Consider the following 13817-nt stretch of genomic DNA (forward strand, 5'->3'; position numbering starts at 1 on the left):
TGTGATACTACTTTTGTAGGGGGTGCGGACATTAATCAAACATTTCCTAGGGGTATGGGGCATAGAAAAGGTTGGGAACCACTGCTTTACATCCTCATGAGTTCTATAAACATCTGCATAGATTTTATTATTTTCCATGGAAAAACAGAAGATACCAAGTATCTTAAAAGCACCAGGAAAGGATATTAGATGCTGCTATGGATAGATACTTCCAATTTATATTCATGACTACAAAGCAGCACACGTCTTCCATTAGAAGTCCTTGAGATTAAATTTACAGTCTTTTGCAACCATCGGTGTTCCAGAAAGCATTATAATTCCATGTTTACATCTATGGTTATGCTATTCTGAAACTATTACTCTGACTTCATCTGGGAACTTAGGTTAAACCATTGTGCATAAGCAGATGATACCTAACTATTCCCTTCTCATTGTATATGCTACAGAGCTGTTGGAGCCAATAATAGTCTAAGTGAGAGCTGATAATCAGAAACTCAACAAGATGAGTAGTATTTGAGACCTGCAAAATATGTAACTTGTTCAGAGTGGGATACCATTCATCAAGAGGGATTAGTTTCATGATTTAAAGATGCTCTTAAATATTAAATTTATTTATTTAAATTGGGATCTTTATTATACTGGCTGAAATAGTTTTATAGCTATATTGTGTTTAATTTCCTGACTGATCTTGTAAAGTGCTCTGGAAATCCCTTGGTGTTCAAAGAATGGAATACTAAATTATTACATTAATTTGTATACCAACCAGAGCATACAGAGGTAAGATGGAATAACAAAGAAAACGTTATAGAAGTTCATAAAAGTGATAAAATACAGTGTAAGGCCATTAGGGTGATATGCTTAGCAACTTTTGGTAACAAATGGTTTTTCCTATGTCACAGCAAGAATTCCTATTGCCAATTAATTCGGTGGTCCCTCAGCTTGAAAATGTGCACCATAAACAGTACAACTTTTCTGTGCAACTACAGTTGTTGCTTGGTTTCTCAGAATAGTCTTTCAGAGGTGGCATGGAGAAGGGAGTGCCTAGATGAGCCTTCTCCAATTTAGCACCCCCCAAAAAATCTTGAGCAATGCCAAGTTGGGGAAAACTGTTCTAAACAACTCCCCCAAAGATCTTTCTTCTATTTAGAAAGCTTATTTTTCTGACAGAGAAAGCTGGCAAATGTGACTCTTTCCAATAAAACATACAACTATTTCTGCTACATTTAATTCATGGGCTAAAATTGGATAAATTTTACAGCTGCTATTAGGTCTCAGTTGGGTGTTCATGTTAATGAAAAGGTACCCCCTTTTTGTAATTTAGTTACGTTTATTGATTTTTATACTTTGGAACAGCCTTCTCTGACCTGGTGTCCTGCAGCTATACTGGACTAAAATTCCCATCATTTCCCAGCCAGGACCCCCAGCCAAAGAAGGCTGAATGTTTCTCCACTCCAGAACTGCAACATTTATCTAGGGGTATGTATGTGTGTGCCCAGACATGTATGTAAATGATAATAATAGTCAGGAAAAAGGAAGGAAGGAATATGGGGATTATGTGAATTCATGCACAAATGAAAGAGTTAAACCATAAACTGACTACTGAGAAAACAGCAGATGACAAGAGCTACGAGGGGAAACATAGAAATCACCAGAGACAAGCAGTGGTACTGCCAAACATCCTGATGCATAATTAAAGCCCATCCTGATGTCTTATGGAGTGGAAACCACTCTTCCCATGTCTGCTCTCTCAATTAGTCATGCTTGGGCAGGAGAAGCATCGTCACAATGAACAGGGCTTTTGGGGTGGGGGGACATTACTGTAGTGGGAGGGCTACTCAGACATGCATTGGCAAGGATGCAGCACTGAGCATTCCTATTTTTATGGCAGCCCAGAATCTGGGGCAAGGAGCAGGCATCACCTCTGACTGCTCACTCAGGCAATTCCCCAAGTAGCTGCTCTCCATGCAGTGGGTTGGAACAAATAACACTCAAGTATATGCGCCATTCATAGCAAACTGTGCATCTCTCCTCATCACACCAGCCAGCAATGCAGCCTCTTTAGCTGTACTTCCACTCCATCACAGTGGGGGAGAAACTATTCTATTCGCTTTGTGTTAACCACTGGCCTTTGGAAAAGTGTGATCCTGACAGCAGGTACACAGATATAGAATGCTGCTATTCAGTTGCCAAGCAACCAGCGGTAAAGTGAGCAAGAAAGCGTGAGAGGTCAGGGGGAGCCAGCAGCCCGACTGGTGATGAGCTTCAGGCCACATCCCTGACATACGAGCAAAAACACCCAATTAATGTGTGATTCAAGCATAACAATGCTCAGAGATAAATCTCGCCAGCCTCATATAGGACTCACTCACTCCTATGGAAGAGTACGTAGGACCATAACTGATTGCAACAAATTCACTCTTATTAAGGAGAAAGATGTATTGAGCACCATGGGACCTTCAAACTGAATAAATATGCACAGAACCACATGTTTAGTTATCCTGCTGAAACTACTGAATGGAACTGAAATACTGAACTACATTCAGCCCAGGAAAGTCTAACTTTCTCAATTAATAATTTTCTCGAAACTTCATAAGATTTGCTCAGGGCTGTGCTCCTAATAATGTTAACAAGGGCTTCTTCAGTCGTGGGGAACTAGGTGGGAGAGGGGGAGGTGAAGTCTTTACATGGTAATCTGAAAAATAAAGACATCCTGCTTCTCTTGCTCTCTCTTTCTGCTTTCCATCTGAACCCAAGTTGGGAGGGAGGGAGGGAGAGAAGGAAGCCATTTATGCTTCCAGCTAATAAGCAGAGAGCTTGCAGCCTCTCAGGTCTTCCTCAAGCACCCAGCATCCCTTTAGTGGGACTGAGCTGCAACTCCCTTTGGAGGTAACCAGCCCTTCCTCAGTGCTGCTTTCTACCCTTTAGTGTTGCGACATTTTATAAAAAAAATTTTTTAAAACAAGGGGCTCCCACTAGCCTCCTCCAGCACAACTCTGGATTTGCTGCTTCTTGTTGAAAGTTACAAGAATCAATGTGCATGTATAGAACACAACTGATTCCTGTAGCCACAATTCCCCCTCAATTTAAGTTGAATTGTTGCCAAAAAATAATACATGTGAACTTGAATATAACTGTTTTTCCCAATGAACCACAGCAGCATAATCTAAAATGGCATGCTTCGCTTGATTTAGATTGGTTTAAGGCAAGATAAATCACTATTTATGATGAGGTAGAAATCACTGGGTTTGGGAAAATCCTGACATTGGCAATTGTATCCAAAGATACTGAAAAACCCTAATGGGATGAGGGGACTAAAGCGTCATTTTGGTGGCCACAAAACTGTGGCTAAGTAGGAAGAAACTAGGTGTAACTTTTCGTGGAACAGAATCCTGAAGACCACAGTGGTCAGATGATAATGCAACTTCAATAGGGCTGCTTCACATACTGTATGTGGGTAAGGCCATAATGTTTCCTTTTCCCCTGTAAAGGCTGCCACAAAGATTCTCCAGCCTTCTCCAGAAGAAGTCCTGCATTTGGATGATCTCAAGCTTCCACCTGGATTTGGCTGTAGTGCTGATTATTTCTATCCCTGCTGTGGTGAAATTATAGGGAAGATGATCTTTCCCATAGGAAGAGCAGAACCTCTACAGAGCTTGTGAATGGACTAGTTTCCTATTGCTGGGAACTCTTGTCTCAACTTGTCTCCTAACTTGCAGGCTGAAGCCAGTCTGTCCACTTACCCACAGAAATCCAACCACTGGAGCATTGTGCCAAGACCCTATTATTTCGCAGATATTCTACATGCAAGAGAGGATAGTACCTTTGCAGCTTTGCCATTTTCCATCATAGTAGCTACTCAGCTATAAGAACAAAACAAAACAAAACAAAACAAAAAAGTAAAGGGAGGAGATGTTCAATTTTTTCAAAGGACTAAAAGGGTTCTCATAAGTCCAGGTTGAATGCTATTGTGAGCTCTCCTATTCCTAATCTTTGGAGGCCAACAGATATGAAGACAATCAGTTATTATCTTTAAAATGCTTTATAGAGATTGCAATATATGGAAATGGTGTGGTGTGGAATTGCCCTGTGATACTATTTAGGGAGTTTTGTTTTTTAAAAAGATGGCTAAGGCTACAATTTTTACATTTTTAATTTCAAAACTGCAGTTTTGGTATTTGTAGTCTGGGACCCAAAAAATAGGTGGGGGGCACATATGAAGTGCTGGAACTGCAAATTACCCACCTTTCATTTATACTGAAGGTCATAGTTTTTTAAATTAATTGCATTCCTATTCTAACTCACATTTTCTATAAGGACCTCAGGTCAATCTACATGATTTTGTTCTCATGTATTTGATTTTGTCCCCATCCGTTTTTCCTTACAACAATCCTGTGAAATAGGTTAGGCTGAGAGAAACAATTGACCCAAGATTATGTAGTGAGCTCATCTCGAAATGGATATATGAATCTCCTCAGTTGTCTCTCTTTAAAACAGATGGCAAAACTCTTCCACAGTTGGGTATTAGAAAGAAAGTCCTTAGGGTAATTCTGGGAAAGTTAAACTAAAGTTTTTTGGCAGCAATAAGGAAGTGGTTTGCCGTTGTCTTTTCCAGGACATTCTTTGAACTTTCAAGTGTATCTACGACTGTGAAATTTCCTGGTGTGTTCTCATTCAAAGACAACCAGGTCTGACTCTGTTTTTGAGATCAGCCAAGATCACCATTTCCTGTGAATACCAGTGTACAGTGACATTTGCTGAACTTTCAGTAAGCTATTAGTTCTCCACAACTGTCTAAAGCAGCTCTTTGCTTAACTCAGTACACAGTAACATTTCCCCATACAAGTATGTTCTGAAATTAAAATGCTGGAGAGGCGGTTATTCCACATGCATCTGGAAGAAACTAAATTCCCCCTACCTTCACCTGTTCAAATGCTGTTTTACTTATCAGCCTTCCCCCCTTTCTACCTTTATAGTTTGATTTAATACATTAGTATATATTGCTTTAATTAAAATGCAATTATGTTCCAAAAATGTATTCATAATGTTACAGATAAGAGCTAATTAGTGCTCTGCACCAACAAGTTTTCCTAAAAACTCAAAAGAACAATTTCTCCCCCTCAAATTCACCCTGACAAGAAAAAAAAAGTTTAAAGAAACTAATTACTGAGCTTCCAAATGCAGGATCTAAAGGATATTTTATTTGCATCAACTCATTGAACAAGACACCACCATTGGAGGAAAAAAGCTCAAAATCTTGATAAGCATGAAAATTCAGTGGTGTCATTCAGAATCTGCACTGCTCACATTCTTATAAACTGAAGGACATAATCAGTAAAGCAACATTTCAATATAATAATAGAAGTCAGAATGTGAAGGTTAAAATGAAGCTGAATTTGATATGAATCCCCTTCTAAATGACAAACAGAAAAGAGCCTTGTATGGCGATAGCTGCTATATAGAATTGTAAATAAAAATAAGAGGGTGGAAACTAAGGTGAAAACAAGCTCGTTCTGCTTTGTTCAACCTCAGAAAGCAATTGGTTCAGTTCAAACCCAGGCTACTGATATAGGAAGCTTAAAGCAGTCGTGTGTCTTTGCCTTGGGAGTGGCGTCAGAAGCAAAATTTCTTATATTTTCTTTAACAACTTGTGATATCCATTAGTAGCTATCTAGTTTAAATAAGTTTTGGGGCAGTGAGTAGGATGGCTACCCAGGTAAACAATTCCTGATTATCTTTAAGTATTATCCCCAGCAAATTCCACACTTGTAGGGAAGACAATGAAGTTGAAGGAACACCTCAGGAACAGGTTGTGGCAACCAACTTCAGTATTTCTACCAAGAAAACCACCTGGCTGTGTCCATGCAGCCACCAGGATCTGAATGTAACTTAAAGACTTTACCTTTTCAAGAGGGGACAAAGGCTATCTATTCAGACAAGGTAGACAAGAAAGGATAGTATGAAGATGCAGTCCTGCCAGGTTTTAAAGGGAAGAAACAGCACCATGAAGGGGGGGAGGGGAAGACAGATCTTTTTGGTCAATTGGCAAACCTATGTTAGAAATGAATGGTACTGACAAAAAAAGGAAACTTTCAGTTCATTAAAACTTTCATGATCCCTGGCCACTATTTCTTTAACTGGTCCTGTTTTTCAGATATTTAATTACATTTTAATTTTTCATTAATTTAGTCACATCCTCAACTCCAACTGAGGAGCTAAAGTGTGCGCTCACGCCATGTAGTCCTGCAGGTTCTTCCAAGCCTGCTTTTGGCCCTATGGATGCAGTTTGGGGATTTTTTGCTGGGTCCTGAGCCTATCATGGTTTCTGAAAAAGGAGACCAGGAATGATGCTTAAAACAAAGAAGAATTTTCTTTTACTAGATTAAGTACACACCATTTTCCCCAATTCATGCTCAGAGCATGCATTTCTATGCCTCTGCCCTGTATCTGCCTTAAGAACTGAAAGAAAATAAAGAGGGCATCTCACTCCACTTTTAGCACTGGCCTCAGACAGCAACCAGTGCAGTCAACTGATTTTTTTCCCCATGGGTCAAGAATATGCAATAGACAAGGAAGTCAAAGCATGACACAATCAGGAGAGGTGCTGAAGAAGAGGAAATAGACCAAAGCTATTAATTTAAGGTTTTTGCCCTGAGGATAGGAAGGAATGGCAGTGGGGACAGGAGGAAAGAAAATAATCAGGAATGGAAAACATTGATAAACCAAACATTTGTTTTTGTTCAATATAAAGCCACTATAATTCTCTGAAATGCAGCTGCCTCCCTGATGCCTGGGTGCAGGCAGCCAAGGTCATCTGGCTTACCCTCTTCTGCTCTAACACAGTTTTTAATGTAACATTTTCAAAATGTAATTAACATTCCTTCTATCTCTGAGCAGGGCCAGCACAAAGTATTTTGCTGTTCAAAGCAGAGTAACAAAGGTGACCCCGGTGCTCTGCAGATCAAGATGCATAATACCCAGTGAGAAGAAAACCCAACGCACCCCCTCTCTACCAGGCAGTAAATGCTAATAGTTATGGTGGTAATAGTTACCTTTTGTGACACATATAGCGTGATGGCTTCAGCAGCTGCCACAAAATGTCTACTAGTAGGGTTGGCCCTCTGGAAGGGAGGCACTTGCTGACCCACACATTGGCAAAAATTCCTAAGGCTTATATAGCCAATATAAGAACCAGGTACAACAGGATAGCCCTCTTAGTGTCATTAAACTCTTTCTATATCACCATCTTCGTCTTCAGAGGTGAGACTAATTCTTTCCCTAATTTTGGAATTTAAAAAAAATGACTGAGTGCAAAAAACACTTTATTAGGCAGTACAAAAGATGGAAAGAGTTCCTTCAATGACAAATAAAGGAACAGAAGAAATTATTATCCTTCTTGGCCAGGACGGACACAAAGATTCCAGGTTCAAGATGCCCTGTTTTTCAATCTTCTCCAACCTGGAGATCCTCTAAATTCTGGGACTTCAACTCCCTGAATTCCCTGCTTGCATGGAAGTTGAAATACGCTTAGCAAAAAGCCAAGATTAAAGACGATGGGATTATGGCTAGCATCATACCCTAGCCAGCATAGCCAATGGCTACATCAGTTGGTAGATATTGTAAGCTGTGGAAAGTTGAATTAAAGGCTAGTGTTTACTCTCTGTCTGACATTCCTACTGTAAGCTGTGTTTTAAAGCATTGTAGTCTGGCCTGAAGATATATGAGTTGACTATACAACAGAAAGCAGCCACTTAAGCACCATTCTTTCCATTTTCAACACACTGCCTTCAATGGCACTCATCATGGCTGCTATCTTTTACTAAGCCCTTTACTATGCTTTCAACAGCAGCAGCAATTTGGCAAGGAAGAGGTCATCTCACAGAAAAGCAGAGGAAGTTCACCTGAGTAATTTTGTCCAGTCAGCTGCTGTTAAAAGCAATAAGGAACAAATACAAAAGACAACATGACAACCCTGTTAAAATGATTAGTTGAAGAATCATTTGAAAGAGAAAGTAATGCTGTATAGCACTGTTGCATTACTCAGGGCTCTGCAATATTCTAGACTCAGGCTCCAAAGGTTGATTTGGAGCACATGGAGTATCAGTGTAGCACCTGTCTGCAATTTCTTAAAGCAGTCATACATTTTAGGGGAATCATGCGGGAGTTTTAAATACTGCAGGACATTTTAAGAAAATGCAACTATTTTGAAAATGCAACAACTAGAGTAGTGATGTTGATGGGAAATCCTAGGAATTGTGATCTGGACATTTGGGGAGTTCCAGGCTGGAGAAACTACCCTAGGGATATGGATTTGAAAGCACTGGAAACAGCTCCTGAAAATGAAATTTATTAAAGCTTTCTTATGGAGAAAAGGAATCTCTGCTCTTAGGTATAGGAATGGCTTGGTCAATAGACTTGATCCAGCAGATGGGTGTTACTGTGCTAAATTTTAAGGAGGAAGGTATATCCCAAGAGGATGGGCCCAGGATAGACTGACCTATTATACTGCTGATCAAAGTGATTATCCATGCTCCCCCCCTTTAGTGTTTTTTTAATTGTTATTATGTAGATATTCTCAAATGGATGCTTAATTTCAGGAGAGAGAGAGAAAAGAAATGATGGGTCTCAAGTGTCTTTGAATTCATGTGCTCCATATTCCATAAATGCAGAAGCTGGTTTGTGGTTTTTCAGCAGTGGGATCAGGAAGCGACATACTGGAGCCAGAGACGGAAGAGTAGCAGGGGCATAATGCATACTGTGCACATAGAAGGCTCCAGATTCAAACCCAGGATTTCTAAGTACTGTAGGGGCTGGATAAACATCCACTGAGTATCTGCCAGATCAACACTACCAGACCAGATGCACCAATGGCTAGGACTGCATTGCACTAAGTCATGGTTTGATTGTTAAATCACAATTGGTTGTGTTTACCCACATTAAGCCATAAACCATGACTTACTAACCTCAATTATAGCCAAACACATCAAATTACAGGTTGGTTTGCACAACATTTGGCTAAAATGTCTTTAGAATCTGTCACTCAGTGTGGTATGTGAACCCAGCCAAGAGGGTTAGATTATGGCTTAATGTGTTGTACAAACTCAAACACTAAGGTTTAATGCAGGTATGTATAGGTTTTATACATACATACATACATATAGGTTATATGCTTAAAAAAAACAGCCTACGGCTAAGCTTGATGTAGAAATCCAGCCACTGTAAGGCAGCTTCACATCTCTTCCATGGACTCTCATAAATCTTCTCTGAAGCATCCTGCTGGAAAACAGGATGCAGGTGTCTTTGTGGTCCACTCCAGCTGGGCTGTGCTCTTACTCCCTTTACACAACATATTTATAAAAACCAATGCAGGCCTTTCCTACATTCTGGGGGCCACCCTGATTCCCAGAGGGTGGGGGTGGGAGAGGGAGGAGATTAGGAGAATGCTTGCCAGGATCTGCCGTTTCACAGCTCGCCATACCTTCAGGCAAACTGAATCCACCTGACCCAAGTTAAGCCCTGCAGGCTGCAACAGCCGCCCTTTCCCCTTCCGCTGCAAAGTGGCCTCTCTTCTTCAAAGCCCACGAAGGACCTCTGATAAATGAGGGAGGAGGGAGGGGGGGTTAAGCGCAGGGTAGGCCTGAAGCGGAACGCCAGGAGCTCTCCTCCCTCTTGGCATCGGGCTGTAGACAACCCAGGAAGTTCTCTATCTGGTCGCGGATGGGGGGCGGGGGCCGAGACTTGGCCAGCGGCAGGGTGTGTCCTCTCTCCCGTATGTCGCTTCCTGCTTTATTTGCGCAAACCTTTTCCAAAGGAGCAGCAGACAGCTAGCAAGGCGGGGAGAGCAGATAATCACCTGGTTACGATACCACCTGGGAGGTGGAAGTCCCGAGAACCAGGCGAAAAAACCTGAACTGTCTACCTGCACCCATCGCCGCCTCCATCTCTTTTGCAGGAGATCACAGGGCTTCTCCATCAATGACAGGTCTGCCTATTAGCCATCGCCCCCGATAGTTCTCACAAAGCAGACGGGGAGGCTGCCTCTTTTCAAAGGCGAAGCGACGGCGGACCGATCGGAACCCACACCCTGACTTCGATCTTTCCCCGTTTCTCCTTGGCACTGCCTTGGCGAGCAGCCCGGCCTCCAGCTGCCCGGATGCTCTTTCCCAGGCAGAAGCGACGTAACAGCCCACCCGACAGCGCAGGGTAGCCAGAGAAAAGAAGGAGCGAAGCAGCGCCCCGGCGACGGAAGAGCTGCCGCAGTAGAGCCGGCCAGAAGCGGGCTCGTCTTCCCCTGCCGGAAGGGAGACCAGAGCCGGTCGGGTGCAGAGCGCCCACGAGCGCAGGGCTTTAGGAGGCGCCGCCGGCGCATCCAGCCCGTCCCTCTCGGCGCGCACGCAGCGGCCGAGGCTTCCCGGGCACCTGCCGCAGCAAGCCGGGGGGACCGCAGCAAGCGCACAGACACCCCTCGCAGCTGCTACCTGGCAGAAGGCGATCCGGACGGGGAGCGGGGGATAAAGAGAAAGCGCGCCGGCCACTTACCGCTTTGCTCCCCCAGGAACACCAATTTGAATTTCCTAAGTGGGTTCCCGAAATCGCCTCCCGTCGACATGATGCGCCTGGCTCGGCAGAGGGCTGCGCCGGGAGGAAAGCGAGGGCAGGGCGGGGAGAAGCAGCGTCTGCGGACTGGCTTCTTCGCTCAGGGCGACCCTAGCGCTCCCCTGCCCTCGCCACCCGCGGAAGGAGGCTCCGACCTCGGCGTTCTACAGGGGAGCCGCCAGAGCGGGGCGCAGCTTGCAGCTGGCGGGCAAGGACGTGCGTCCGCACCGGAGGAGTGCTGCGGGAGATGCCGGAGCGAGCGCGCTGCTCTTGGCCGCCTGCGCCTGCTGCCGCTGCTGCTGCTCCTGGATGCCGCCTGCCTCTCGCCTCGCCTCGCCTCCCTCCCCAGTCCACGGCGCCTGCGCTCTGGCCCTATCCTGGCCAGCCTGATGTCATGCTGGAGCGCCAGCAGTCCAATGCGGTGCTGCAGGAGAGGGCTGTGCTTGTGCACACACGAACCCGGATTGCTGGTGGGGAAGGAGGGGCTCGTGGGTGTGTGATCCCGTGAAGAGGGTGATCCCAATCCCAGAAGGAGTTGGCTGCACCTTCCCGCAGGAGCAGAGGCCTAACTGCTCCTGTCGCCTCTCATTCACACCCAGCTGGTGTCCTCCCTCCCCCGCATCTCAACGGCACCTGCTGGGACTGAGCAGGTGCGAAGGAAGCCACAAGTGTGTCTCTGGAGTACGAAAAGGCAGACAAATTGGCTGGTTGATGATGAATTGCTCCTCACTCCCAGACTTGGCACTAAACAATCTGGAATTCTAATTCTTTTCTGGTGGTTTTAGCAACACCAGTTGCCAGTGGAGATTTGCACTATTTTTGAGCATCTGTCTATCAACTCTCTATCTCAGGAGCAGGGAGCAACAGAGGTGGGCGAATGGGTGTATTGGTAACACATAGTAGCCAGCCTGGAATTGCCTGGCTGTATTATAGTTGTTGGGTGTGGCAGTGGAAATTAGGGGTAATGAACAGATCAAGAGATAGATGGGCAAAAAGTGTGAGCACTAGTGACCTCATGGATTCGGGGGTAATGCTTTTTAAATGCATACACATAGTTCTGTACAGCCTGTTTAAGTACTCCTATTTTATACTTGTCCAATGATATAAAATCCATATTTTTGCAATCAAATAACATGAAATAATAACCCAATGTTATTCCTAATGAGAGCCAGTTTTGGTCTAGTCTGGTAAGGCACCAGACTAGAAACCAGGAGACCAAGAGTTCTAATCCCATGAAGCCAGCGGGGTGACCTTGGGCTAGTCATTCTCTCTCAGCCCTAGGAAGCAGGCAAGGGCAAACCACTTTGTAAAAGCCTTGCCAAGAAAACTGCTGGGACTAATCCAGGCAGTCTTCAGAAGTCAACACTGACTCAAAGGCAACCCCCCCGCCCCCCGCAAAAAAATCTAGAGAAAGACTGGGCACCATTTTAATAGTCCAAATTGACTGAGAGTACCTGCTTTCTTGAACCTGATGTGCTAGAGAATTTTCTTCATTAGCTGTATAAAGTCATTTTAAAATTGACGGATATATGTCAAATGGTTTGGAATCACCTGAATACAGAGTCCCATTGAAACCAGTCAAACAGCTATAATATAGCTGCAGCTATAAAATGAGTTCAGATATTAGCTCACTTAAGCTTGCTTCAGTGAGTTAGTGGTGGTAACCAGAAGAAATCAGAGTCAGGTCAAGTATGATCTGTACAATGATGAAAACATGGAGGCAGCAATATCTGGGACTGATTCAGTGGGACTAAATTTTGCATTCTCATACTTGTGTGGGAATAAGGCTTACTGAACGCCATAAGGCTTCTGAGTAGATGTGCATAGGCTTGTACTGACTAAATCTGGATCCAACTGATGGATATGGAGAAGTTATCTGGTCTTGCTGATTGTACTTAAGGTGGAAAATGAAGTAGTGGCTACAAAGGTGAAGATAAAGACCCTTTCATATTCTTTTTAGAAGAATATATCTAGCCTGAAATCTATGTTATTAAGAAACATTTTATATCACATGGTAAACATTGGCTGTCTATATAAACAATATTTTATTGATTTGGTGAATTCCTTAGAAAAGTTTGGTTTCTTCACACATTCCCACGTGCATCAACACCATGCTGCTGTTTATGAGAAAGACATGTCTATACATATTCATTTAATGGTTAGGAATCAAGCTAGGAGCCTTTTCAAAAATCTGAAAGGAGGAAGGAGAAAAGTGAGAATGATCATTTGAGCCACACATGCATCTTTTTCAACTTCATTCTATGGCAATCTGACTGTTTTAATCTGAAGTTAGTCCACCAGGATAATGGACTGTGAAGAGGGAAAGTATCTATCTGATTGTTTCAAATAATCATACTCTGAATGGGATCAACTGCATGCATTGAGTAGGGCAATTGTTTAAAAAGCCCAAGCCCAAATTTATGAGAGCTGGTATATATTTTTTCATTATATCTCAGTGGGCTGTGTATGTATGTGTGTGCACGTCTACCTATCTACGAAATTAATCCTAAATTAAAAGGGCAAGTCACAGCAATGACAGCATGTAATTGACCTAAGGTGATCTTGAAAAAGCTAAGTGTGGTCAGACCTGGTTAGTATTTGGATGGGAGACTACCAAGCAATCCTAAGGTTATAGACTAGACGTGTTAAAAAAAAATCTCTGAAGAAGTTAGAGGAGAAACTATTTCCATACAGTTGCCAAGAAGACAACACAGACATGTCCATAGAAGCAACAGGAGTTGAGTTTGATTTGAGGAAATGTTACTTTTAAGTGTAGAACTCACTGAATCCAGTTCTGTGCTATCTAAAAGTATCTGTTTGTACCAAAGACAATTGCCCTTACTATATGGATCTCAGACATATGGCATAGAACAGTGTTTCTCAACCTCAGCAATTTTAAGATTGCAGACTTCAACTCCCAGAATTCCCTAGCCAGGCTGGCTGGGGAATGATGGGAATTGAAGTCCACACATCTTAAAATTGCTAGGGAATTCTGGGAGTTGAAGTCCACACATCTTGAAACTGCTGAGGTTGAGAAACATTAACATAGAAGACAACCTTGTGGGATACTTTATCTTTACAAAAAAATTCTCATAATTCAGAAGGGACATGCACTTTTTTAGCAGAGTGAAAACAGTATTGTGGCCCATGTTCTGTATCTGTCCATGAAACCTGGGGAGTCTTACCACACTGGGCAACAATTAATTAAAAAAAAGTATGTTAAC

At 43.1% G+C, this 13817-nt stretch overlaps 1 protein-coding gene across 1 annotated transcript in view; it reads right to left on the reverse strand.

Moving 5' to 3' along the window:
- Positions 1-10935, reverse strand: part of RAB6B (RAB6B, member RAS oncogene family) — a 56779-nt gene extending 45844 nt beyond the window's left edge. The window contains exon 1 of the mRNA XM_007433383.3: positions 10537-10935. Coding sequence (XP_007433445.1) covers positions 10537-10606 — 70 coding nt within the window. The 5' untranslated portion in view covers positions 10607-10935. The remainder of the gene's footprint in view (positions 1-10536) is intronic.
- Positions 10936-13817: the final 2882 nt, after the last annotated feature.

This window comes from Python bivittatus, unplaced genomic scaffold (assembly GCF_059951505.1).
Source record: "Python bivittatus isolate LINGU-HERP-01145 unplaced genomic scaffold, Pbiv_v1 ctg000980_np1212, whole genome shotgun sequence".
In the NCBI taxonomy this organism is placed as follows: domain Eukaryota; kingdom Metazoa; phylum Chordata; class Lepidosauria; order Squamata; family Pythonidae; genus Python; species Python bivittatus.